General features: G+C 41.0%; 1 protein-coding gene across 1 annotated transcript; it reads left to right on the top strand.

Annotated features, from left to right (window-relative positions):
• Positions 1-1,721: 1,721 nt before the first annotated feature.
• On the top strand, positions 1,722-26,694 carry POGLUT1 (protein O-glucosyltransferase 1). Its single transcript, XM_055568284.1, has 11 exons — positions 1,722-1,886; positions 2,720-2,810; positions 4,106-4,249; positions 8,636-8,771; positions 11,230-11,351; positions 17,351-17,410; positions 18,814-18,913; positions 20,630-20,688; positions 21,746-21,913; positions 22,640-22,696; positions 23,280-26,694. The coding sequence occupies exons 1-11, from the start codon at positions 1,802-1,804 to the stop codon at positions 23,434-23,436; spliced, it is 1,179 nt and encodes a 392-aa protein (XP_055424259.1). The 5' UTR covers positions 1,722-1,801; the 3' UTR covers positions 23,437-26,694.
• Positions 26,695-27,183: the final 489 nt, after the last annotated feature.

Here is a 27,183-nt window from a genome sequence, read left to right on the forward strand (position 1 = left end):
CCTGGGATTTGTTTGGAAGGAATGATGCTAAATAAAACTGAAACTCCAGTACTTTGGCCACCTCATGTGAAGAGTTGACTCACTGGAAAAGACTCTGATGCTGGGAGGGATTGGGGTCAGGAGGAGAAGGGGTCGACAGAGGATGAGATGGCTGGATGGCATCACTGACTTGATGGACGTGAGTCTGAGTGAACTCCGGGAGTTGGTGTTGGACAGGGAGGCCTGGCGTGCTGTGATTCATGGGGTCGCAAAGAGTCGGACACGACTGAGCGACTGATCTGATCCGATCTGATCTGATATTCATTTTAAACTAACTTTGAAGGGAAGGATGTTTGTTTTCCACTATATTTATTTTAAACTAACTTTGAAGGGAAGGTCATCTATGTAGTACCTTGCTTGGTGGGCTTTTGATTAATTATTCAATTTGAAGTATTGCTCACCTTCCTGGAAGAAGAAGGAACAGTCGTTTTCATTTGGAGTCCTAAAGGCTTGTAAGATACAGTATTAAGGATTCATTTTCTTCTCTTCCCACTCACCCAAAATGAGTTACATAGCCATTCCTAACTAATCAACATTATTTTATCTTCCACCATTCCTCAGCATACATCCTAAATGCTTCATTACCATCAACCCAGGTTCTATTCCCACCTGCAAATTATGGCTTCCCCTCTTTCAGCATCTCTAGCACAATATTCATGAACTACAACATCTCCTTTCTTCAGCTTGGAATACAATACACCCTTCCTGCCTCTTTCTCCAGATTTCCATATTGATCTTTCCCTCCACTGAAACCAGTAGCATTTAGTTATTGCCTTAAATTGTAAATAAGCTCCTGGGAAGAATATATTTCTCCCTACTAGATCTAAATTCCTTCAGGGCACAGATCTCATCTTGTATTTCCACAGAGCCTAGGTGTCACCATGCACATTTTATAAAATAGATACATACTTGCAACTGTATATCACTGTATATGCCTACACTTTACAGTATAATGTTGTCCTCCGTTTTTTTTTCCCCCCTGAGTCACCCCGACTGTTATAAATTGCTATTACAAAGAGACATGTGCTATATACTATTTGCAATCATTTGAGGTCTAACAGTACTGTAGACATTCAGGTGCTCAAATCTATGCTATTTATTAAAAAAAAGAAGCAGTTTGAGGCCGTGGAAAGAACTGCTAGCTTGGGTTGTGCCACTGACTGTAAATCTTTGGGTGAAAAAATGTTTCCTTTTGGCTTTCAGTTTTTTGGCTGCAGAGAATAAGACGTTTTCAAGATGTTACAGAATGTAAAGGACAAATAGAAATTTTTCCCCAGGGAGCCATTTATTCACTCTCCTGGGATTCGATTTTATCTGAGAGATGCATGCTGCTGCTGCTAAGTCGCTTCAGTCGTGTCCGACTCTGTGCGACCCCAGAGAGGGCAGCCCACCAGGCTCCCCCGTCCCTGGGATTCTCCAGGCAAGAACACTGGAGTGGGTTGCCATTTCCTTCTCCAATGCAGGAAAGTGAAAAGTGAAAGTGAAGTCGCTCAGTCGAGAGATGCATATATATGTATATATAAAGAGTGCGAGTTCAGCTCTAAACAAACGAGCACGTCAGCGGCTGACTACCTGTGCCGCCTTCCCAGAGAAGCTGCGCGGCTTGCTGGGCTCGGGACCAGGAGCGGGAGGCCGAGCGGCGCTCTGCCGTCACTGCGCTGGGCGGCTCTCCGCCCACGTGGTGCAGCTCCTCGGCCATCTTTGTGCGGGGCTCCGCTTTCGTCCGCGCAGCAGCCGGGACTCCGCAGTTGGGTGGCAGGCGATGGAGCTGGGGGTGTCCTCCCAGCTTTGGTTGTGGCTGCTTTTGCTACTCTTGTCCCCGGTGCCGGGCCGCGAGAAGGAGTCAGGTGTGCTCCGTACAGGGCCGGGCCCACCGATGGGGCTTGGGGTCTGGCCGCGTTGCCGGCGCCGCTCTCGTGCTGTGGCCGCTGCGGCGCAGAGCTGGGCAGCGGGCACGGCTGCTCTTCGGAGCAGAGTGCCTCTGGGTGTCCGGCGCTGCTTCTCCTGCCCAGAACCCTGGAGAGTAACCCATCCTCCAGAATTCAGAGCGATAGTGGGTAGGGGAGGGCATGCCCACAGCGGGTATGGCCCACGCTTGGCTACCTTGCACCTCCCTAAGACACACTGGGGGATAATTCGTGTGTGTGTGTGTGTGTGTGTGTGTGTATGTAGTGTTCGTAGTCCATTGTGTGTGTGTGTAGTGTTCTTACTGAGGGATAATTCGTGTGTGTGTGTGTGTATGTAGTGTTCGTAGTCCATTGTGTGTGTGTGTGTGTGTGTGTGTGTGTGTGTGTAGTGTTCTTAGTCCATTGTGTGAAGAGATGAAAGGAGGGTTAATTACTGTGGATTTTAATCGATCCTCTTTACAGGGCTCAGTTTGATTAGTAAAAACTGAGAATCTGTGTGACCAATTTATCCGTAACCTTCTGAGTGCCAGGCATTAAGCTTGGAAATTTTCCCCTTTCTTGGATGTCTGGCAGCCAGAGTAGAGGAGCAGACTTGACCTGAGTGCTGGAGAGCTGTAAAATGAATCCTTCCTGGCTGTCCATTTCCACCAGTGGAATGAAAAGGGGGTGTCTAATAAAAGTTTTGGCTTTCTGTGGATTCTACTTACCTGCTGCTAGTGAATAAGAATACTCAGGGGTGTTTTGTTAACCTTCATTTTTTTCACTTTTTGAAGGTTCAAAATGGAAAGTATTTATTGACCAAATTAACAGGGCTTTGGAGAATTACGAACCATGTTCAAGTCCAAACTGCAGCTGTTACCACGGGTGAGTTCTTTTCTTTCACCCATCTTTAAGAATTTAGATCTTGTCAGGAGGAAATCCCCTAAAATCCCCAAGAGACCTTGGTTGCAGTGGTCAGAGAGCCGACAGGGTCCCTGAGGTGGTTTTCTGATTTCTAGAGAATAAAAATACACTGGGACAGTAGAGGCCCAGGTGGTCTCAGCATTGCCTGTTAACTCCCTGTAGGAATGTACTTATTTGCATTCCCCACTGGACTGAAAGCTTCTTGAGGTCAAGGCATATGTCCTACATTAGCTGTTGTATTCCTGGTGCTGACTCTCAGTAAGTGAAAGTCACTCAGTCGTGTCTTGACTCTTTGCAACCGCATAAACTATACAGTCCATGGAATTCTTCAGGCCAGAATACTGAAGTGGGTAGCCTTTCCCTTCTCCAGAGGATCTTCCCAACCCAGGGATCGAACCCAGGTCTCCCTCATTGCAGGCATATTCTTTACTAGCTGAGCCACAAGGGAAGCCCTACTCTCAGTAAGTACTCCATAAATATTGTTGAAGGAATGAACATATTTTTAAATGAATCAAATTATGTTTCCTGTTGGTTATCTTTTAGTGTATGCAAATTAAGGCTAGAGTGTGATGGTAGAAAGATTACTTTGAAATCAGCCTTACATTCTAGTGCCAGATTCAGGTCTCAGATCCAAGTCAGTTCTCTAGATATCAGATTCCTTATCAGTTAAATAACAGAGTCCTTTAACTCCTCATTACGTTCATTATTTTATAATTCCTCAAAAAATTTACCTGATGCATGTGATACTTACTGAAAACTTGGTTTGTACCAAGCCTTAAAAGGGATACAAAATAGTGTAATTCCTAGTTACTCCTGTCAGACACATACTGCTGGAGTATGTGGTAGGGGCCGAACAGGCTAGAACGTAAGACTTGGTTTCAAGCTGTAAGGCATAAGCTGTGCCTTCTGTGGGATTCGGAGAAGGAAAGGTCAGCGGGACTGCAGTGACTGGGAGGATGCAGGTGTGACAGGAGTATTGAGGAGGAATATGCATCAGGCAAGGGAGGGGCAGGCCAGGTGGAGGGAGGGGGAAGAGATGCTCGATACTGGCTTGCTTTTTCGTTTCTGTTGCTTTGTTGTTGTTATTTTAGGTTGCCTGTGGTGCTTCTGGGAAAGAGGTTGCTCATTCCTGCTCCCTCTTCTTTCCCGAAGCTTTCTATGCTCTCTAATACTGAGCCCAGACCTACAGATAGGAAGAGGTGGGATGGTACCCCTCTCTTGGGCTGCTTTCCTTGATGATTCCCCTTCTTTTCCAGTGTCATAGAAGAGGATCTAACTCCTTTCCGAGGCGGTATCTCCAGGAAGATGATGGCAGAGGTAGTCAGACGGAAGCTAGGGACCCACTATCAGATAATTAAGAACAGATTATACCGGGAAAGTGACTGCATGTTCCCCTCAAGGTAAGAGCTGTAAGGTACATATATCTTCTGACCTTATTGCTTACTTAATACTAATCCACCTGCAGTGCAGGAAACCCGGGTTCAATCCTGGGGTTGGGAAGATCCCCTGGAGAAGGAAATGGCAACCCTCTCCAGTATTCTTGCTTGGAGAATTCCATGGACAGAGGAGCCTGGTGAGCTTCAGTCCATGGGGTCACAAGAGCAGACACAGCTGAGCAACTGACACTCTAATATAGAGTCCAATTAAAGGGACTTACAAGTAAACCCTCACATTTCAGGACCACACAATAGTGACATCTGTCTCCTGTCTCTTTGTAAGGCTGGGGCACATCACCGGTTGTACTGGATCTGGCTCTACCCCTTCTTCTCCAGATACAGCAGCTGCAGGACACAGGCTAATGTTAACTAGTGTGAGTGAGCTGGGTTGAAGAATGAGCGTGACTGATTGTCAGGGGACAGCTATTGTTCTAGATACCGACTATTCAAAGAAAGGTGGCAGAAAGGCAAGAGAAATAACTAGGGCTGCAGATTACACAGGCCACTCTAGGCAGGACTTTAGCTGTGAGAGCTGAAGTTCCTTATCAGCGGGCTAAAGGCTGATGGGGAGGGTTACAGACTGAGCCTGGAAATTGCCCTTAGGCAGCATTATTTACAACAAATAATAAACCTTCTTGTTCGAGCCTTTTTTTTTTTTTTTTTTTTTTGGTGCAGCTGCCTGGCTTGTGGGATCTTAGTTTCCAAAATAGAGATTGAACCCGTGTCCGGGGAAGTGAAGTGAGAGCTCAGAGTACTAACCACCGGACTGCCAGGGAATTCCCAGGAGTCCTTTTTTTTTTTAAAAAAAACCCTGAAATCTTTATAAAATTACAAAGGCAGAGTATTCCCTTACTAAGACCTTTTTTTCTAAATGACGTATGCCATTACAAGTAAAATAAATGAGCAGTATTGTAAAAAAACAAGCATCTATTTGGTCATAAGGATTTATATTTTGTCATAATAACTTCATTACAAATTAGTGTATTTTCACTGTCAAAAATACATAAAAACAACAACAGAAAAATATAAAGATCATTTAATATCCCATATTCTGAGGTAATCACAATTTTGGTTTTCAAGTGTCAGGGGCAAGTAAGGTGGTACTGGGGAAAATCATTGAGATATTTTAAATAGACATTTGTTTCATTACTTGGAGCAATAGCAGAGACTTTAACTACAAATTATGAGTATAGAGGAATTTGTGATTTCTACAAATGAGAAAGAAAATATGAATATAGATCCTTTTGGACTTCAAAAGGTTTTCCAGTGTTTGATAGTTAGCTGAACGATCTCCGGATCAAATTAAATTGTGCTCTCTAAGTTTCTGCAAGGCACATAGCTCTTATTCCTAACTCCAGAGCATTGTGGTCAGAATCTTGAGCTCTTAGAAATATTCTTAAGAGAGGATGGGACCTTTCATTGGCAATAAAATCGTCTAGAGTTCTAATACATTGAAAGTTCCCTACCCCAACTACATACACAGCTAAAGAATTGAGAGTTAAATAAAAGAGAAACAAAACAAAATATTTAGAACCAGCTTAATGAAATGGACACAGTTGTGTAATATCTCAGACTTTTATCTGGCCAAAAGTAGTATCTTTCTAGGTCTAGATCTTTGAATTCACCCAGTTTGAGAAATATCAGTGACATTTAAAGAATTCAGTTCTGAACAAAAGGACATGCAAACTCACCATTTCAAGGATGAGCTGAAAGATTTTGCTAAGAAACTGGAGCACCATCTAATTAAGCACCTGGAGATGCATCATTTCAAAGAGAAAAACGGTATTTTTTTAAATAATAGCTTTAGTGAAGTATGGTTGACATAAATTGCACATATCTAAAGTGTACAATTTGATACATATATCAAAATATGTATCTCATATATATATATATATTTGCAGCCAAGATAATGAACCTGTCACTACAAAAGTTACCTTGTGCCCCTTTGTGGCCCTTCTTTCCCCTTTTCCCTGTCATGCCTTCCTCCTGTCCTATCCCTGCCCTCAGGTATCCACTGATTTGCTTTCTCTCATTATGGATTATTTCCTTGAGTTTTATATAAATAGAATCATGCAGTATGTGATAGAGTGCTATTTTAAAAGCCAGGTGTGAAAGAAAATAACAAATGTTTTAGCTGTTAACATGTAAATGTAAATACATGTAAATGTATTATTGTAATCATATATAATAATAATATTATATAAATAATATATAATAAAAATATAATAATACATTTTTAAAACTTTGTAACTAGTAATTTTTTTAACATCAAAGGAGTATTATATGCACATGGTAAAATATTTAGTTAACTCAAAAGTATATACAATGAGGCCTTCCACCATACCACTAGCCCCTGAGTTTTCCTCTCAAGAGACAGCTACAGTTGTATATCCTGCCAGAAATAATCTGCATATACAATTGTCTAGATTCACCAGCAAACCAGAATATGCTGTATCTTCTGTTCTGCAATTTACTTTTCCTTTCCATGTATCAGTAGATTTTGAAATTGTTCCATAGGAGTAGTACATGGAGAACTCTTTCATAGCAGCATAAAAATCCCATTGTATGGATTTCTTTATTCAGTCCTGTGTCAATGGATGCTTAATTATTCCCCATCTCTCCCCTTTAATTTTTGACTAATGGAAACAATGCTGCAGTGAGCGTTCTTGAACTTAGACTTTTGAACAATCATGCTGAGTTGCTTCAGTCGTGTCTGACTCTTTGTGACTCCATGGACTATAGCCCGCCAGGCTCCTCTGTCCATGGGATTCTTCAAGCAAGAATACTGGAGTGGGTTGCCATTTCCTCCTCTAGGGGATCATCCCGACCCAGGGATCGAACCTGCATCTCTTGGGTCTCCTGCATTGGTGGGCAGGTTCTTTATCACTAGCGCCACCTGGGAAGTCCCTTTGTAAATATATCTACAGTATAGAAGTAAAATTAATTAGGCAAATAAAGTGTTTTTAAATCTCAATAAATAGGAGCAAATTGTCCTCCAAAGAGGTTGTTTTTACACATTCACCACCCTCTTATCACATGCTCAGAACAGACCTCACACACTCAGTAACACTATGTATTATCAGGCTCTTTTGATCTTTGACAATCTGATTGGTAGAAACTAGCACGTAGCTTCACTAGATTTTTTCTTTTGTCATGTTGATACTTTTTTGTTGAAATATATTTAATATATAGTGTGTAAATTTAAGGTGTATAACATATTAGTCTGATAAGTTTATTTTAATATGATTTCTATTGTAGCAACAATTAGAACCTCTATATCATGTTACGTAATTATTTTCTTTTTTAGTAGTGGAAATGATTAAATTATAGTCTCATAAGTTTGATAATTATCATACCATTTTGTTATCTATATTCACTTCACTGTGCATTAGATCCCTATGGCTTATTTATTGCTCCTTGTAAGTTTGTTCCCTTAAACAACATCTGTCCTATCCCCTCTTTCCCCAGCCTTTGATAAGCACCATTTTATTCTCTGTTTTTATAATTTTGGCTTTGGGGGCATTTATTTGTTAGTAGTACAGTTGACCATCTTTTCTTATGTTTATGAACAATTGATATTTAGTAATCACCCTATATATTGATATGTAGTCATCACCCTATATATAAATCAGTCATTATCACACTGCCAGAAAATTTTGGTCAGACCTTGGAATGTTGCCACCAGTACTGTGCTGGTCCGGACCTCAAGGATGGGGCAGGAAAGTTAGCTCTCAGTGTATACTTACTTTCTTTCCAGAAAGGCTTTTAGAAAATCTGTTCTGAAAGCTATGTTACAATCTTTGTGATTACGTACCTGGCATTCTTTCTGGCTTGCAAAGCTGCTCTTGAGAATGTTCTGTATTTAGGTTGAAGGTAATGAAAGGTTCTTTATCCTTCCTCATAAACTATGAGACTTAGTTATGGTGGAAATAAAAATAATGTCCTTGTGAGACGCAAAGCCCAGGGGACATAATTAGAAAATCAGCTTTTTCAGTTCCTATCAAAATTTACATCTTGCTTACTAATTAAACTATTCCATGTAGGAGAAATAAATGCTGGAAATGAAAAGAGGAGAGGAAGTGATAGGAGTAGCAATAACGTTCCCATCAAACTTAGGATGCTCTAGTTGGAGAATTTTATTATTGTAAGCTGGAGAAGCTTAGCCAGAAAAGATAACTTGCACCACATGAAAGAGTGGAATAGTCCTTTCAGAACATTGCTCTCAGGACGCTTTGCAGGAGGCCAGTGATCTGAATGCTGGCTTGTCCTGCCTTGAAAGTGTCAGTGGGACCCTGCCTTGTCTGAGAGCAGGCACTGATCTGGTGAAGTTGTGGTATTTCTGGTTGACAGGTGTAGTGGTGTTGAACACTTTATTTTGGAAGTTATTGGGCGCCTCCCTGACATGGAGATGGTGATCAATGTGCGAGATTATCCTCAGGTTCCTAAATGGATGGAGCCTGCCATTCCAATCTTCTCCTTCAGTAAGGTAAGTACAGAAAGGGCTATCTGAGGGGATGGAGGGTGGTCTTCTAGGGCATAAGCAGGAGACGACTGAATGTGGCAGAGTCTGATGGGTAATGGTGAGGATGAGGCCTGAGGTCCCAAAGCGGGTCTGTGTCCCTGTTAGCTTCACAGTCATTGAATGATAAGACTGAGGAGAAGGAGGTGAGGACCTGTAAGTGTTGAGTGTGATTGCTTGGGATCTTAGCTAGGGCTGAGGGTGGAGAGTGAGGAATGAGAGAGGCCTGAGGAACCTCTAAGACATTGGAGGTGGGGTTCAGAGAACCTGCAGAGCATGGGAGAGAGTGACCCAAGAAAGCTCATGGACTTTCAACAAAAATATTGAGCTCCTACAATGTATATATCACCCATGCTATTGGGTATCATCTACCTGGCCACTATATCCCAGGGTCCTAGCCAGGCTAATGGTCAGACTAAAGGTTCTCAAATAACCACACAGTTTGCACCCAAACAGTACACGGAGGGGATAGGCCTGAGGTACCTGAGGGGGACATGTGAGAGGGTGATCTTTGAGTCTAGTTACGGAGAGATAGGAGTTCTGGAACATGCTTGTGGGCTTGGAGAATAGGGCACAGTTAATATCTTAGTGCTCAGGTTCTTGCAAATGGTGTATTAACAGGAATGGGCCTTCATTCCCTAGAGACTAAATATGAAAGCACTTGGGGGCAGAGATGGGGGAGGCTAGAAGAGAGTGGATGGAAAACTCTATGGGGGAAGAGTAGGTTTGGGAAAACCCTCCAGACTTTGGGAAAAGGAACTCTGTTTCTGATTTGGTGTCTCCAAAGCAGAGGGACTTTTTTCCCCACTTTTTCTTTATCAGAGTTTACTTTCTCTCTAGACTTGTTTATTTCCTGTGTTGCAAGTGGGCTGAGGCCACATTGTGTTGCATTTCCCATGGTTTAGCCTCAATTCTCAAAAGTGCTTGGTCCCGTTATTTGTCATGAAGCCCTCTCAGAAGAACAGATAGAGGCTCCCATGTAAGTCAGTAAGGGTTTATGTTTATTATTTATCTGTTTTTTTCTGTGGATAATGAAGTATGATCATCAGTATACTAACTTTCCTTTCATCTTTAGTTCCTTCCCCCTGCTTCTTTTTTTTTTAAACCAATGACTCCTAGTTTGCCAGGCAGGGATTTTAGTCTGTCGTCTATAATAAGTATGCAGTTTCTTTTGAGCAGCTGTTATGCCTGAGGTGCTTGATGAATAGCATACCATTTTTTAAATATTTGAAAGAAGGCAAACAACATATTGCATATGTAATTCCAGTGGAAGACAGTAGAATTAGAGGCGTATCAGTGGCCAGAATTTTAACAGAAGTAACCATATAAAGGTTTCAAATGGTTTCAAACTTTTTTCAAAAGGTGTGGGATAATACCCCTACCCCTTTTCTGCCTATCATTACTTTTGACCCCGATTAAAAAAGAAAAATAACCAAAAAATAACTCAGAACTTATTGACCAACCAATATGAGCTCAGAAGTGCCACAGTATTAGGTAACACTCACACTTACGGAGTATTTACCATGTGTCACTGTTCTTAGTTTTTTACATGTATTAACTCATTTAATATTTAAAACAAGCCTGTTAGATACTATTATTGATATTATCATTTCTCTAGTTATAAAGATAAGGAAACTGAAGCGTAGGAAAATTAAGTAACTTGCCTAGAGTTGGAAAGAGGTGGAGTCAGATAATCTTTCTCAAGAGCCCATACTCTTAACTATTGCATTGTATTTCCTAATTCTTGCTCCTAAAAGACTTATCTAGGAAATCATTAAGAACTGGTAGGACCATATATGGAGAAGACAATGGCACCCCACTCCAGTACTCTTGCCTGGAAAATCCCATGGACGGAGGAGCCTGGTAGGCTGCAGTCCATGGGGTCGCGAAGAGTCGGACACGACTGAGCGACTTCACTTTCACTTTTCACTTTCATGCATTGGAGGAGGAAATGGCAACCCATTCCAGTGTTCTTGGCCTGGAGAATCCCAGGGACGGCGGAGCCTGGTGGGCTGCCATCTATGGGGTCGCACAGAGTCGGACACGACTTAATAGCAGCAGGACCATGTACACTCCAAGTAGGATATCAGTTAAGAGATGAGAAGGCTATGTGGTCATTCAGAATTGGGTATATCGTTTGCTTAAACTAAAACCTCCAACAGTATATTTCTTCTAGAAAAACAGAATTTGGGAACTGGAAAAGTTGACATTTAGTGTGATTTCATATTCTGGGATTCAGTCAGCCCATGAATTTTAACCCATGATCATTTTTGCCTTTTAGCATCCAGAGTCTAGGCTTGGATGTGTCTTTGACGGCGTAACACAGGGGCAAGGCCTTTTCCAGATCCCGTGACATGAGTGCAGTTTGCTGCTTCTTCCTCTGCTCCAAGACTGATTTAAAATAGCCTCTCTCTTTCTGTTGAAGACATCAGAGTACCATGATATCATGTATCCTGCTTGGACATTTTGGGAAGGAGGACCTGCTGTTTGGCCAATATATCCTATGGGTCTTGGACGGTGGGACCTCTTCAGGGAAGATCTGGTAAGGTAGGTCCTCTAGAGAGGTTTTATTTGTCCCTCTTTTTGGGTCACCTTGAAGTAAACAGTTAAGTATAAACAATTATTTTCTGTAAAATGACAAACTTTTAAGCTAAAAGACAAAAACTTTATAGCATAAGCAATTTTATATGTGTATAGAAGTATTTGCATATCCATAGAAAAGATGTCAGCAGTGCTTCTGTGGGAGGGATAATAGAAGCCTCTTTTTTTTCTTCTTTAAATTTTTCTATACTTTTAAGATTCTTTAAGAGTGATTTCCTTTTATAAGTAGGAAAGAATAAATGATCATATCGTGGGGAAGGATAGAAAATTACTTGGAAGAACATAAATGTACTTTATAATTAAGAGCCAAGCTCTTCAGGCAGGGTTGGGCTGGGCATAAATGTCCCGTCGGCATCTCAAGTTCAAGCTTATTTCAGATCCTCTGTAACTGAGGATTGAAACCTGCCTTGGCCTGTTGTCTGCATCCTGCCATCATTTCAGAATTTAGATCGTCTCATTCATCAAGCTGTAGGTGTTTCTTACCTAGCTACATTTTACATTAATGATCCAAACAATATTGGTGCCTAATTAGTAAACTTCTAGAAACACAGTCTTTCTAGTTCTTCTCTCACATATAGAGAAAGCAATAATTTAATTCAACTTCATTTTCACAAATATCTATCACCTGTATTAAGTGTGACTACATATTTAAATGAGATGAAGAGAACATCCCTTTTCTAGAGAAGCATGTAGGGCTGTAGTCCTCTTTGTCCGCTAGAGCCGCTGGTTAAATAAACAAGTCAATTATTCAGTAGGTTTAATTGGGAAATTATTTTTTAAGATAACTTGGCCTCATACTTCATTGTTCTTGTCCAGCTCTTTCTTTCAGGGATGAGGGAATGCAAACTCAGAGAGCTTAAGTGACTTTGGTCAAGGAACCAATGTAGGCCTGAAATCCAGGTTTCCAAGTGCATTATCTTCTCCACTAGTTAATATTTCCCATGTCCGCCAGACTGTGAGACTGTCATTTTTTATTTAGCATTTCATTTTGAACATAATTTTGAGAGAGAAAAATAATAATGCTGTTAACATTTTTTTCACCAAGTTATTCTTGACTTTAGTTTTCTAATTCTTTTTTTTTTGCCCTCAGGTGCTTGCAAATACCCTTTTCACATTCTTCTTTTTGTAGCTCTTTTCCCACCTGCTGTACATCTACTTTATTTTTAAAATCTCTTTAAAAACAACTTTTTTCTGAATACGAAAACTTTGTGTGCTTATAAAAATTTATCAATGTGTCCCACTTAGGCAACTTTTCCCCCACTAATTGGTGTGTCTTAGAAATATTTCCACGTCAGTACATAGATGGAGAAGGAAATGGCACCCCACTCCAGTACCCTTGCCTGGAGAATCCTGTGGACGGAGGAGACTGGTGGGCTGCTGTCCATGGGGTCACACAGAGTCAGACACGACTGAAGCGACTTAGCACGCATGCATGCATTGGAGAAGGAAATGGCACCCCACTCCAGTATTCTTGCCTGGAGAATCCCAGGGACAGAGGAGCCTGGTGGGCTGCCGTCTATGGGGTCGCACAGAGTCGGACACGACTGAAGTGACTTAGCTACAGCTGTTGCTGCAGTACATAGGAAACTGCCTCATTGTTTTAAGCAGTTGCATGGTATTCTATCAGATAATAACTTGATTCATTGTGTCCTTCAATGTATGTGTAGGCTACATGTGTAATATTTGCATAATTTATTGTTTTCTGAACTATTAGGGAGTATGTTGCATACTTTATGGCTCTATACCCCTTAATTCTTTGCTGCATAATTCCTAAGAGCAAGAGTGTTCCCTTTATAACCACATTGCAATTATCAAATACAGGAAACAATGTTAATTCAACATTGAATTGTTGTAACAGTGTCCCATAAGACACATTTCTTCTCAGGTACAGGATCCAGTCCAGCATCTTGTGTTGTATTTAGTCCTTATGTATCTTTAACTTGTTTTAATCTGCAACAACTCTTAAGTGTATCCTTCTCTTTTACTGTGTAGTTACTCTTATTGTTTGTAAACTAATAAGCAATTTTTAGGGAGATAGAATATGTTTTATAAATCGTTAATATGTTTATCTTTTGATACCTTCACCTTTTATTCTTGAGCTGAATTTATTCATGATTTTAGAATTGCAATTTTATTTTTTAGAGCCCTCCATTCAAAATCTCTAGCCCCATGATTTCATTTCTTACCTTGAAACTTTAGTCATCTGTTTCCTGATCTGCATTGGTGTCTGCCTGGCGTGTTTCCATCTTTATACTCTTTTGGGAGTTTGTCCCCATAGACTGACTTTTCACCCTGTAGAAGAAGTCAGTGTTGCTGTGGATTTAAAGAATTCACTCTACTGCTAGCAGAGGAGTGGGGTTATAAAAGAGGGCTGGGGCAGCACCAGTGTTAGTGCTTGCCCAAAGACGGAAATCCTAACATGGGTCTTCTGAAGGGGTGGATAGGTGGGTGGGAAAAATAAGGGAGAGGGAAAGCAGATGATACGTGGTTCAAGTCTGTCTATATTAAATTCAGCTTTCCCAGGGACTAAGGAAATTTATACTCAAAATTTCAGTGTTTTTGGTTGGGTAGTTGAGCAGTATATCAAAATGTAAAATGTGTATATCCTTTGACCCAGCCATTTTACTTCAAGAATTTATCCTGAGAAGATAATTAAACAAGTATGCAAAAATGTACATACAGGGATATTCACTTCAATGTTGTTTCTTAAAGTAGAAAGTTTAAAACTACCTGAAAGCTCACCAATAAGGAATGGAGTAAATTATGACATGGCTGCTGCTGCTGCTGCTGCTGCTGCTGCTAAGTCGCTTCAGTCGTGTCCAACTCTGTGCGACCCCATAGACGGCAGCCCACCAGGCTCCCCCATCCCTGGGATTCTCCAGGCAAGAACACTGGAGCGGGTTGCCATTTCCTTCTCCAATGCATGAAAGTGAAAAGTGAAAGTGAAGTCGCTCAGTCGTGTCTGACCCTCAGCGACCCCATGGACTGCAGCCTACCAGGCTCCTCCGTCCATGGGGTTTTCCAGGCAAGAGTACTGGAGTGGGGTGCCATTGCCTTCTCCGATGACGTGGCTATAAAATGGAATATTGTGCATGAATGGAAAGTAAAGGTAGAATAGGGCTTAAAAACAGGGACTCTGGATTTAAACCTTACTAGCTGTGTAATGCTGGGCAAATTGCTTAGCCTCTTAAAGGCCTCAACTGTGTAAAGTAGGGATAATAAAAGCCATCTTGTAAGGTTGTAAGAATGAGTTGTGTGTGTGTGTGTGTGTGTATATATATACAAATGTATATACACAATGTGTGTATATATACACACACACACACACAATGTGTGTATGTGTGCAGGAATGTGCAGGAATCACACCTGCATCTCTTATGTCCCCTGCATTGGCAGGCAGGCTGTTTACCACTCGTTCCCCCTAGGAACCCCGTCTCCCTGACACCTCACCCCCCAGCGCTACAGTAGTTCTGATTTGTTAGGAGGGAGTGTGGGACAGAGCAAGAAATAGTTGGACTGGAGAATCAGGTAAAGATGATCCAGTGAGAAAGAGCTGGAAGATAAGCCAGGAAAATATGGAGGACTGGCTCACTTAAGAGAAATGAGTAATGGGACACTATTTGTATCTGAACAGTACCTCTACCTGAAAAGTTTATGTGCGGAGTTTCTCCATTATAGCAAACAGCTCACCAATCCCTCATGAACTCCACTTCAGTTTGACCCCCTCCTTTTTTCAGAGAAAGACACTGCAAAAACATCTGTGAAGGGTTCCCACAAAGTAAGTTAAGAATGATGCATCTGTCACCTGAAACTATCACAACATTGTTATTTGGCTGTACCCCGATACAAAATGTTTTTGGTGCTTAAAAAAAAAAATGATGGATCTGTGAGGTAGCGGTTTCAGCAAGGGAAACTGGTTGTGGTAACTGATATTGAGAACTGAATTTCGGGGACTTGGTCTTTATGGAGCACTAAGTACAGTTTGAGGATACCAGAGTGCTTTGCAAAATCAGACTAAATCTGATAATACTTCCTATGCATCTAAAACATAAAGTCAGGAAGTGATTTATTTCCTTGCCCTTGATTCGGTATCTGTTATTTTCTGCAGTTATTGTTGCCTAGTAATTTTATCAATCAGTTCAGTTGGGTCGCTCAGTCGTATCTGACTCTTTGCGACCCCATGGACTGCAGCATGCCAGGCTTCCCTATCCATCACCAACTCCTAGAGCTTGCTCAAACTCATGTCCATCAAGTCGGTGATGCCATCCAACCATCTCATCCTCTAGACTCTTGCTTAAAGTAAGGAAGAAGTCCTGATTGTACTGAATTAAATAGCCCTAAATGTGTCATTTACTTTGGGAACTTTTCTTTCAATGTTGTTAACTTATTAACCAAACAGTAGATTTGCGCATATTGCTAGCTAGCATCTCCAGAGGATAAAGTAATAATAAAAGGGAACATAGGGGTAGTCTTTCTGCCCCCTTCTGATGCCTATGTCAGAAGCTTTCTCTCTCTCCTTCATACTTTAATAAAACTTTATTAAAAAAAATAAAAAATAAAAATAAATAAAAGGGAACATAATGTCATTTAGAGCTTTTTCTTTTGAGTAGTGTTGTTGTTCAGTCACTAAGTCGTGTCCAACTTTTTGCAATTCCATGGACTGCAGCACACCAGGCTTCCCTGTCCTCCACTATCTCCCGAAGTTTGCTCAAACTTGTTTCCACTGAGTTGGTGATGCCATCCAACCATCTTATCCTCTGTCACCCCCCTTCTTATTCTGCCCTCAATCTTTCAAAGCATCAGGGTCTTTTCCAGTAAGCCGCTTTTCACATCAGGTGGCCAAAGTATTGGAGCTTCAGCATAAGTCCTTCCAATGAATATTTAGGACTGATTTCCTTTAGGATCGACTGGTTTGATATCCTTGCAATTCAAGGCACTCTCAAGAGTCCTCTCCAGCACCACAATTCAAAAGCATTTATTTTTCGGCACTTAGCCTTCTTTATGGTTCAACTCTCACATCTGTACGTGACTACTGGAAAAACCATAGCTTTGACTGTATGGACTTTTGTTGGCAGAGTGATGTCTCTGCTTTTTAATTTGCTGTCTAGGTTTGTCATAGCTTTTCTTCCAAGGAGCAAGTGTCTTAATTTCGTGGCTGCAGTCACTGTCCGCAGTGATCTTGGAGCCCAAGAAAATCCATTACTGTTTCCACTTTTCCCCTCTCTATTTGCCATGAAGTGATGGGACTGGATGCCATGATCTTAGTTTTTTTAATATTGAGTTTTAAGCCAGTTTTTCACTCTCCTCTTTAACCCTCATCAAGAGACTTTAGTTCCTTCATTTTCTGCCGTTAGAGTGGTGTCATCTGCATATCTGAAGTGTTGATATTTCTCCTGGTGATCTTGAATCCAGCTTGGGATTCATCCAGCCTGGCATTTTGCATGATGTACTCTGCATAGAAGTTAAATAAGCAGGGTGACAATATACAGCCTTGATGTACTCCTTTCCCACTTTTGAACCAGTCCATTGTTTCGTGTCTTGATCTGCCTGCAGGTTTCTCAGGAGGCAGGTAAGGTGGTCTGATATTGCCATCTCTTTAAGAATTTTCCAGTTTGTGATCCACACAAAGACTTCATAGTCAGTGAAACAGAAGTAGGTGTTTTTTGGAATTCCCTTGCTTTTTCGATAATCCAACGGATGTTGGCAATTTGATTTCTGATTCCTCTGCCTTTTCTAAATCCAGCTTGTACATCTGGAAGTTCTCGGTTCATGTACTGTTGAAGCCTGTCTTGAAGGATCTGGGGCATTACCTTGCTAGTGAATTGAGTAGCTTGGGTCAGACTTACTATAAAATGTAAAGCTCTCAGCTAAGCTTTAGAAATGATTCAAACACTTCTTTATACAGTTAAGGAAGAAACTCAGAAACTAATGAAATCTGTTTTTAGGTCAGCTGCACAGTGGCCATGGAAAAAGAAAAATTCCACAGCATATTTCCGAGGATCAAGGTGATTATACTTTCTGACATTTTACAAAGGTACTCTTCTGGCTAATGTGTACAATTTTGAGAGTGTGGCAAACTCTAGTTCAAAGAGAAAACTAAGATAACTAAGAAAAAGACATAGAATCACAGAATTTTAGGCTAGAGAAGAACCCAAATTATTGGCCAAATCACTTTTAGCTGAATTAAAATTCAAAGAAGTAAAGTTCATCTGTGCAGTCATTCAGCAGACATTTACAAAGTGTGACGAGTGTGATAGGCTTTAATTATTTAATGCTGAATAGAACAATGAGCTGTCCTCTTGCCTGAAAGATTGCATTTCCCTGGGAGTACTTTATGATTGTGCCCACAGACTCTCTGCCACTTAATGGTAGAGCAGGAACCATCACTAGCTCTTCTAACTGCCTTTTTCATCAGACCATGTGGCTGCCAAATAGTGGTGGAAGCGTAGACTGAAACTGGTGAAAATTGAGAGAGATGCATGGAAGGAAGGTAGAGCAAAAGCAAAAAGGTTAGGGGAAGACTGAGTCCATGTTATTCAGCTCTATATCCTGGGTGTTGAGAACAGTACCCACCTTGTAGATGCACAATGAGTATCTGTTGGACAGATGAATACCAAGGAGAATGTGAAGGGAGAGAGTTCTGCAGATTTCTTAGTGTGTCCTTGTCAGAGGTCACACTCTCTCTTCACTTGGTGGTGGATTTCAGAGTGCAAATGAGCCCAACAACCATTGCTTATGTTTCTTTGTCAACATCTCTGGTTCTCAGATCTTCAGATTACCGATTCTTAACTTGGGATCCATGTGTGGACTTCAAGACTTTTAGGAACTCCTTGAAGTTATATGGGGATATGTAGAGAGGGCGTCCACAGTTATCAGATTCTCAGGGAGTCCATGACCCCTCAAATGTCAACATCATCTGGTACTAGAACCATAACTAGGACTTTTTCTACAATAAGTTTTCAGGTGTTTGAGCCCTTTGGTTTTCTTTTTAATTTAAATATTATACTGGGTTTTACAGAGCACACCCAACAAAGGTCATGTCGCTGTTTTGGTGAGTGGTGATTACCAGTTACACAGCTGTGAGTACCAGTGATTAGAGGTTACATGAAGCTTCTAAAAGGGAAATAATTCCCTGGGATGTGGCTTTAGTATAACATAATCCTAAAGACTAGATGCAAGCAGAGAGGGCCAAATACTCCCCTGCCCTGAAGGGCACAGGGGCAAATAGCCAGGACCACCTAGATGCTGTAGGATCTAGTATCCCCCTCCTCTTCTATTAAATAACCTGTGAGTTGTTCATCTGTGCGTATGGTCATCGCGTGGGTCTGATTACTGCTTACCTTTCAGCTATTAGGAGTGGTCTTATGGTGTAGGAGACGTAGTTCTATGTCATGTGTTTCTTTTATAGGACAAGTCCAGAACGAGATCCTCTCATTCTTCTATCTCGGAAAAACCCAAAACTTGTTGATGCAGAGTACACCAAAAACCAGGCCTGGAAATCTATGAAAGTAATCACCAATCATCTGACTAGAGCTACAGCAGTGAACATTCTCACTCCAGGAACATTGCAGCTGGGTAGAACTTCACGTTAGGTTTCCTCTCAGTGGTGGGATGAATGTTGAGACCGTTCCATGGACTAGAATTAGTATATGTGTAAATTATTCTTTTTCAAACTCACATTGTGTTTCTGGGCCCTTATGATGACTCATATTTTATATTAATTGGAAGGTTTAAACCAGAGGTCACAAACATTTTCTGTAAATGGCTAGCTGGTAAATGTTTTAGGCTTTTCGGATCTTACAGTCTGGGCTGTAGTTCCTCGGCACTGCCACCACAGGGTGAAGGCAGTCTTCGACAATATGTAAACAAATGAGCATGCCTGTGTTCCAATAAAACCTTATTTAGGGCATTGAAATTTGAATTTCATAAAATTTTCCCATGTCATAAAAATATTGTCCTTTGGATTTTTTCCAGCCATTTGCAAGGGAAAAATAACTTTAGTTTATGGGTTGTGCACAGAAACAAGCAGTGACCCAGATCTGGCCTATGGGCACTAAGTTTGCCAAAATCTGGTTTAAACCATTGGTTCTCAACCCTGACTATACAATCCAACCAGAGAGCTTAAAAATTGATAGAATAAATCAGAGTCTCTGGAAATGGTGTATAGACATCTTCATTTGTTTAAAATTCCCTAAGTGAGTCTAAGGGGAAACAAGCAGTGACAGGCTTCTTTGGTTGGGAGTCCCATCTCTATCCTCTTAACTCTGTCTTTCTTGTCTTATTCAAAGACCCTTAAGTTGTAAATGTCCTCATCTGAAGTTTCCATATACCATTTGAGGATGATAGGAGAAAATGTTTAAACTTCTTGTCAGAAAAACTAAGTGAAAACTAAGAAATACTAAGTAAAGATGCGTGTATTTATCATATGATCATTTAATTCAAACAGAAGCAAGTGCAGTATAAGAAACTTTGTTAAAAAATAAAAATTATGAAAAAGTGTATCCATTCATGACAGCATCTGCTATGGGAGGCCACAGAAGCAAGCAAGACTTGTTCCCCTCACCGTCTGCTAAGGTGGCTGGAATATGGATAGGGGATAGGGGTCTCGGACTCTGATGCCCCCAGGCGCTGCAGTAGTGAGCGGGAGAGAGCACTGAAGGTCCAGGCATTTCTGCCAGGGAGAATAGGAGCTCTCTTTGCCAAATCCTCCTTTTTTTTTTTTTCCCAAGAAAAGTGGAAATCGGTTTTTATAAGAAGTATCCTGCCACTTACAAATGCTGGGCAGTGGTTTGAATATTTATTTTTCAAATACTTTGCTAGTGCAACAAAATCTGTGTGTGGGCTACACCTCTTAGGCCCACCAGCCACCGTTTTTAACCTCCTTTGCCGTAGGATTTACAGAGTGAGTTGTGCTGCAGGCCATGACCTCCTGAGTGCAGAGGAAGAGTCACATGGCCCCAGGGGAGTTTAAACTCTAAAATCACACAGACCAAGTTAAAGCCCAAGCTCTTCTACTTAAGGCTGTGTGACCTTGAGCAAGTCTCCCAACTTCTCAAAGCCTCGGCTGCTTCATTTATAAAGTGAGACAGTCTTGCCTCCTGAGTTTGTGCCTACTGAGACTTCAGGGAGGTCATGTTGAAGAAATGTTCAGTGACCCTTGTTGCACAGTGATCTTCAATAAATGCCCCTGCTGCTAATACTAACAACTTCTTTTTCCCTGAAAGGATACCTTGGGAAAGCCAGCTGCTAAGGATGTCCATCTTGTGGATCATTGCAAATACAAGTAAGATTTCCAGGACTCCTGACTCTTCTGGTTTTCCCTATTTCTTTTGGAATAGCTTCTCTTTGGATGAGAATTTTAATACTAGGGTCCAGCTGGGGTTTGTGAAAGTCACATTGATTGATTTAGTTATTGCTTACTGAGAGCCTGCTGTGCACAAAGCTCTGGACTGGGTTCTGTGGGAACTGCAGAGACAATGAAACAGGGACAGTGGTCCCTGCTTCCAGGGAGCCTGCATGCTCATAATCAAAGGGATGGGGTCCCCTCTCTGCACCCCACACAGCCAAGAGCTGAAGTTAGATCAGTCATTTATTAAGTTAATAAAAATAGTTTAAGGTTCAACATGAATGAGGAATATGTAACTAATGTATTATATTTAAATGTCAAGACTAAGAATGAGATGAAGGTAAAACAAGGTCAGGAGGTGGGCAGTGGGAATACTCAGAGAAATGAATGGTAATTACACTGTACAGTGGGAACTACAGAGTAGAAGCAGCTCTGGTTAGAGACAGGTACCAGAAATGCTGAAAAGAAAATGTTCTTAGTTATTACCTTTATTTTCCAGGGGGCATTTCTTTGAAGATTGATTAGGCATGCCTGGTTGTCTTCTCCAGACTTCTTAAGAGGACACAGGGAACAGGGCATACCTTTGACCAGATAGGGAACACTATGGGAAAAACTAGGCTTTGTGGGGGGACCATGATGAGTTCGAGACTTTAGGCCTAGAAAAACTTGTAAACAAAGGGTGAGATATTGTTTCCACTGAGCCTTGTGTCTGCTCTGCCCAGCACCCAGCTGCTGGCTCTATCTGTCTCTGCCTGGAGAAAGTATTTCTCTTTCTCCCTCACGCTGATATTCCCAGGAACAGGCTCTAACCCCTGGAACAGCAAGGAGTTTATGGGAACTCCACAGGGACATGCTGATGGGTCCTTGAAAATTGAAAGTGAAAAGAGAAAGAAGAGAGGGTAATAAAAGGGGAGAAGAAGAGGAGATAAGAAAAAAATGTCATGTGTGGTAGCAGGAATATAGTATCAAGTATATTTTGCTCTCTCTTTTCCAGGTATTTGTTTAATTTTCGGGGTGTTGCTGCAAGTTTCCGGTTCAAACACCTCTTTCTGTGTGGTTCACTTGTTTTCCATGTTGGTGACGAGTGGCTGGAATTCTTCTACCCACAGCTGAAGCCGTGGGTTCACTACATCCCAGTAAAAACAGACCTCTCCAACGTCCAGTAAGCAGCTGTCCCTCAAGCAGAGTCTCTGATGACTCCCATAGTCTGCCTCTAAGTCCCCAGCCGTTCAAGATATTTACTCCTAATGACTTTTTCCACTGAAAGCTTTTTTTTTTTTTTTTTAATTTTGTTTTCAAAGATAGTACTGCATTATTATCCAACTAGACTGAGTGGGATTTAATTTTTTAAGTGCTCTAATGCTGATTCAAAATGTAACATTCAGATAGTATGCACTGAAAAGCACTAATCTCTCAAAGACTAAATAGATATGGGTATTCAATCGTGTTATATCATCAAAAGAATTTTCAGATACAGTGTGAGAACTAACCTCAGTGAAACGAAGGCAAATTTCCTCTCATGATGGGAAGAGCTAGGACGGCATATGGAGAAGGGCCAGAAATGTAAGCCCAGTGCCCTCTTCTGGGGACCAGAGCAAGAGACAGGAGGGAAATTTTTTTCTTCACTATTGATTTTTGATGTGTATCATTGAACATATCTCTGTTTTCCCAAATATATTCCAAAACTACAATAGATTGTTTCGCCTATGTGCAAAGTACTTTTTTTTGTTGTTATTTTGATCCTGTGAGGACCTGATAGCTTTACTTTAAAAAAAACTCAACATCCATATATCTAAAGATTAGCTACAGGCCTCAGTATGTAATCTCTCTGCTTAGTACTAATGAGCATGGTCTGTATTTCAAAATCTAATAATTCTTTCCATTTTAGGGAGCTGTTGCAGTTTGTAAAAGCAAATGATGATGTAGCTCAAGAAATTGCTGAAAGGTAAGTTCTGTTCATTTTTCTTTTTCCACTTTAATCATTCCTACTTTTCCCAAGCTAAAGTCATAAGAATGTTGTTACCATGGTGCTATCTGAATGTCGGCCTCATTATACAGAGATAATTAGAATCAAAGCTGTCCTGGGGAAAACTACACATTCACCTATGTCCCAAGCCCATCCTTTGTAGAGTTAGACTGAAATCTTTGAAGTAGTTCAAGTACCCTTTCTGAGGATTGGCTCTTTATATATTTGTTTTTAAGAAAAAAAAAGTCTATTTCCAAATGCACGTGTATAGTAGATATTATGGAGAAGGAAATGACAACCCACTCCAGTATTCTTGTGTAGAGAATCCCATGGACAGAGAGCCTGGTGGGCTGCTATCCATAGGGTCGCACAGAGTCAGACACGACTGAAGCGACGCAGCAGCAGCAGTAGATACGATGGCTGCAGAGTTGGTTCTGAAGAGCAAAGAGTTAATTTACATGAAGCGTTCTGAACAGTGCTTGGCACAGGTAAGTACTCAAATGTAAGCTACTAGTTTTATTAAATGTCATGCTTTAACTGTTCTTGTTAATCTTGTCTCTAGGGGAAGCCAGTTTATTCTGAACCACTTAAAGATGGATGACATCACCTGTTACTGGGAGAACCTGTTGACCGAATACTCTAAATTCCTGTCCTATAATGTAACAAGAAGGAAAGGCTACAATCAGATTGTTCCCAAAATTTTGAAAACTGAACTCTAGTAGTCATGATCGGGCCATAGTCCTCTCTATGGCATCAGACCTCAGATATCCTACGGTGAGAAGCTTGCTGTGAATGTGACACCTATGCCTTGGATACTGTTACCAAGTCAGACATCTGGTTTTCCTTATCATGCTGTACCAGGAGCAACTTTGGAGAAAGATCCAAATTGTGTGTAATACAATTAGGAAGTCACTCAACATCTTTGCTAAAGAAGGACCAGAAATCGTGAGATGTGGGTTTTGAACCTGATTCTGCCTTTCATCTTCTTAGGACCAATCACAGCTTGTGCCTCAGATCATCCATATGTGTATGTCCACACTGTGAAACTGACTATGTCCATGGGGTGACGCCCTTTTTCTCATTCTGTTGAGTAGAAAGGCACTCATATGAAACTCGTACAACTCATTACCACAGTTCTGCAGTTACTCTACACTTGATCTCTGTCGCTGTATTTTAATGTAGAAAACCCTTTAGGGTTTGTAAAGAATACTTGGGGATTATTTTCTGAAAGGTCTAAGGAAGCAGTAGTGTGCCATGCAACAATGTAGGAGCTTTCTTTTGTAAAAGCGTAAACTCTTTGGTACTCAGGAGGTTTCTATAAAGCCATGTAGAAAGGGGCCAATTGCATGAGTAGTCATTGCAATTGGATTTCAGCTTCCCTTTTTGTGCCTTCGCATCCTTTATGTTCTCTTTCAAAAAAGAGTGATTGAAAACCTCTTGATAAATTTAGGAAATAGTCCTTACTCTTTAAAGGAATTTTGCATAAAACAGCAACTCTTCCTCATTCTTCACACACCCTTAATATTTTTCCTCCTTGAGTTGGCAGTAGCCCACGCTTGCAGGGATCTCAAGGAGTCTTCATGTGTGAAATGGCGTCAAGTTGGGAGTTTAGAGCATTCACCTTTAGCACTTACTTACACAGGAAATGCCTGTTTTAGTGCACATCGTGTTGAAGTGCTTCCTTTTTCCTTTTTGAAAAAGACATTTGGATAGTAGTTTAATCTCAAGATTAAAGTACTTAGTCAAAAATGAAGAAAAACTGTTAGATTAAAACCCATGTAGTTCAATGACTCAGAACCATCCTTGTTCTTTAGGCCCAAAATTTCCACTGAGAAATCAACTCTTTTTCCTTTGCCTCTTAAGAATTGTTTGGTATTAACTGGTTCCAAAATTAGTAAATGTGAGATTCGGTTATATAAAATCGGGGACTATATTTCCATTTATGAAACATGCATTTGGCCATTTTAACTCCCTTTCACGAAACTATAAGCCTACAGACCTTCTTAGAGGCCTTTCTGGTAAGATCATTACATAGAACAGGGCAAATGTTTAAAATTGAATTTTGTCTTTGAGTATTAAAAACTCATGGGGACTGTGTCCTTAGGTGCTATAAATCTGGCAGTAAGAGGTCCAGATTTCTGAGTTGTACTGTGGTTTTGCCTTATCAATAGGAGGCCCTGGTAAATATTATCGTTCTGTTTTAATTTTCTTCTGACTAAACTAAAAGCTTAAAGAGATGGGAATACCAGACCACCTTATCTGTCTCCTGAGAAACCTAAATGCGGGTCAAGAAGCAAAAGAATCAGAAATGGAATAACAGACTGGTTCCAAATTGGGAAAGGAGTACATCAAGTCTGTATATTGTCAACCTGCTTATTACTAATAACTTCTATGCAGGGTACATCATGTGAAATACCAGGCTGGATGAGTTCCAAGTTGGAATCAAGATTGCCAGGAGAAATATCAGCAACCTCAGATATGCAGATGATACCATGGCAGAAAATGAAGAGGAACTAAAGAGCCTCTTGATAAGGGTGAAAGTGGAGTGGAAGTTGCTCGGTCGTGTCTGACTCTGTGACGCCATGGACTATACAGTCCATGGAATTCTCTAGGCCAGAATACTGGAGTGGGTAGCCTTTCCCTTCTCCAGGGGATCTTCCCAACCCAGGGACTGAACCCAGGTCTCCTGCATTGCAGGCAAATTCTTTAACAGCTGAGCCACAAGGGTAAAAGAGGACAGTGAGAAAGTTGACTTAAAACTCAGCATTCAGAAAACTAAGATCATGGCATCTGGCCCCATCACTTCATGGCAAATAGATGGGGGAAAAATGGAAACAGTGACAGACTTCATTTTCTTGGCCTCCAAAATCACTGTGGATATTGACTGCAGCCATGAAATTAAAAGACACTTTTTGGAAGAAAAGCTATGACAAACCTAGACAGCATATTAAAAAGCAGAGACATCACTTTGCCAACAAAAGTCCATACAGTCAAAGCTATGGTTTTTCCAGTAATCATGTATAGATGTGAGAGTTGGAACATAAAAACGGCTGATTGCCAAAGAATTGATGCTTTTGAATTGTGTTGCTGGAGAAGACTCTTGAGAGTCATTTGGACAGCAAGGAGATCACACCAATCAATCCTAAAGGAAATCAACTCTGAATATTCATTGGAAGGACTTATGCTGAAGCTCCAATACTTTGGCCACCTGATGTGAAGAGCCAGCTCATTGGAAAAGACCCTGATGCTGGGGAAGATTGCGGGCAGGAGGAGAAGGGGGCGACAGAGGATGAGATGGTTGGATGGCATCAACGACTCAATGGACATGAGTTTGAGCAAACTCCAGGAGGTGGTGAAGGACAGGAAGCCTGGCATGCTGTAGTCTATGCAGTCACAAAGAGTCAGACACAACTTAGCGACTGAACAACAAAACTAAGAGCAAAATTTTCCGTCCTTTGGATTAGCAGCTGAGGGTGCATTTCCCTGGAAGTGTTTCCAACTCAAGCATTCTCTCTCAGACTCCTTATTTTCATTACTCTAGGCAGTTAGAGGCTATCATAATATTTTTCTCAAGCCTGTATTATATGACATCACACTGTACTGTAGTTATTTGACTGTTTCTCCTGTGAGCTTTTTTTTCCCCCATGAGCTTCTTGATGGGTAGGAATCATGTTTTACTTACCCCAGTTTCTCCATTATCCAGCACAGTGCCTCACACAGAATGCACAGAACAATGTTGGAAGGATGGATGGATGGATGGGAACAGTGGGCTTAACTAAATCCTGTTTACAGACTGCCCAGCCATTGGCTTCAAGAGGGATTGGACAAGACTGTAAGAATTGGATCAATGCAAATTCTCATCTGTCCTTTGAAGAGTTGATAAGACCATTTGTATTTAAGTACAGCAGATGTTATTCAGATTTTACATGTATTTGTTTACCTCAGTGTAGATGATATGAAGATGGGTGTAATGACATTTTATATGTCATTACATATAAAATGTATGGTTTTGAAAGTAATTTTTTATCTCCATAACTTTTGAAGGTTGTTGTTGTTTTTTGTTAATACTAGCTGAATTCCACACTTACCCTTTCCTTCTCAGAGATAAAAGCCACACTTTTCTTCAAGAAAAAGAGAATAACTCAGTTTCTTTGAGTAAAGTGAGATACTTGGATAACACAAGGAATGATTTTCCTTTATTTGGGGAGTATCATCTGTGTGATGTCAGTGTTCCACCTTATTCTGCTGTTACATCAGGTTTTCCTAGTAGAAGAAAATAGAAACAACGTGTAGCTAAAAGAACTTCTTAGACGGATATGAGGGCACCTTGGAGTATTTGGAAAGGTAGAAAGCGGAGCAGCTCTAGGAATCTCAACAAGAGTTTGCATAGTCTCTAGAGTGCTGCCGTGTGCAGATCCAGAGACTACAGGCTCTGTCTCTCAGTCCAGAATTCCTAAGAGAAAAAA

The sequence above is a fragment of the Bubalus kerabau genome, chromosome 2 (assembly GCF_029407905.1).
Source record: "Bubalus kerabau isolate K-KA32 ecotype Philippines breed swamp buffalo chromosome 2, PCC_UOA_SB_1v2, whole genome shotgun sequence".
Classification (NCBI taxonomy): Eukaryota; Metazoa; Chordata; class Mammalia; order Artiodactyla; family Bovidae; genus Bubalus; species Bubalus kerabau.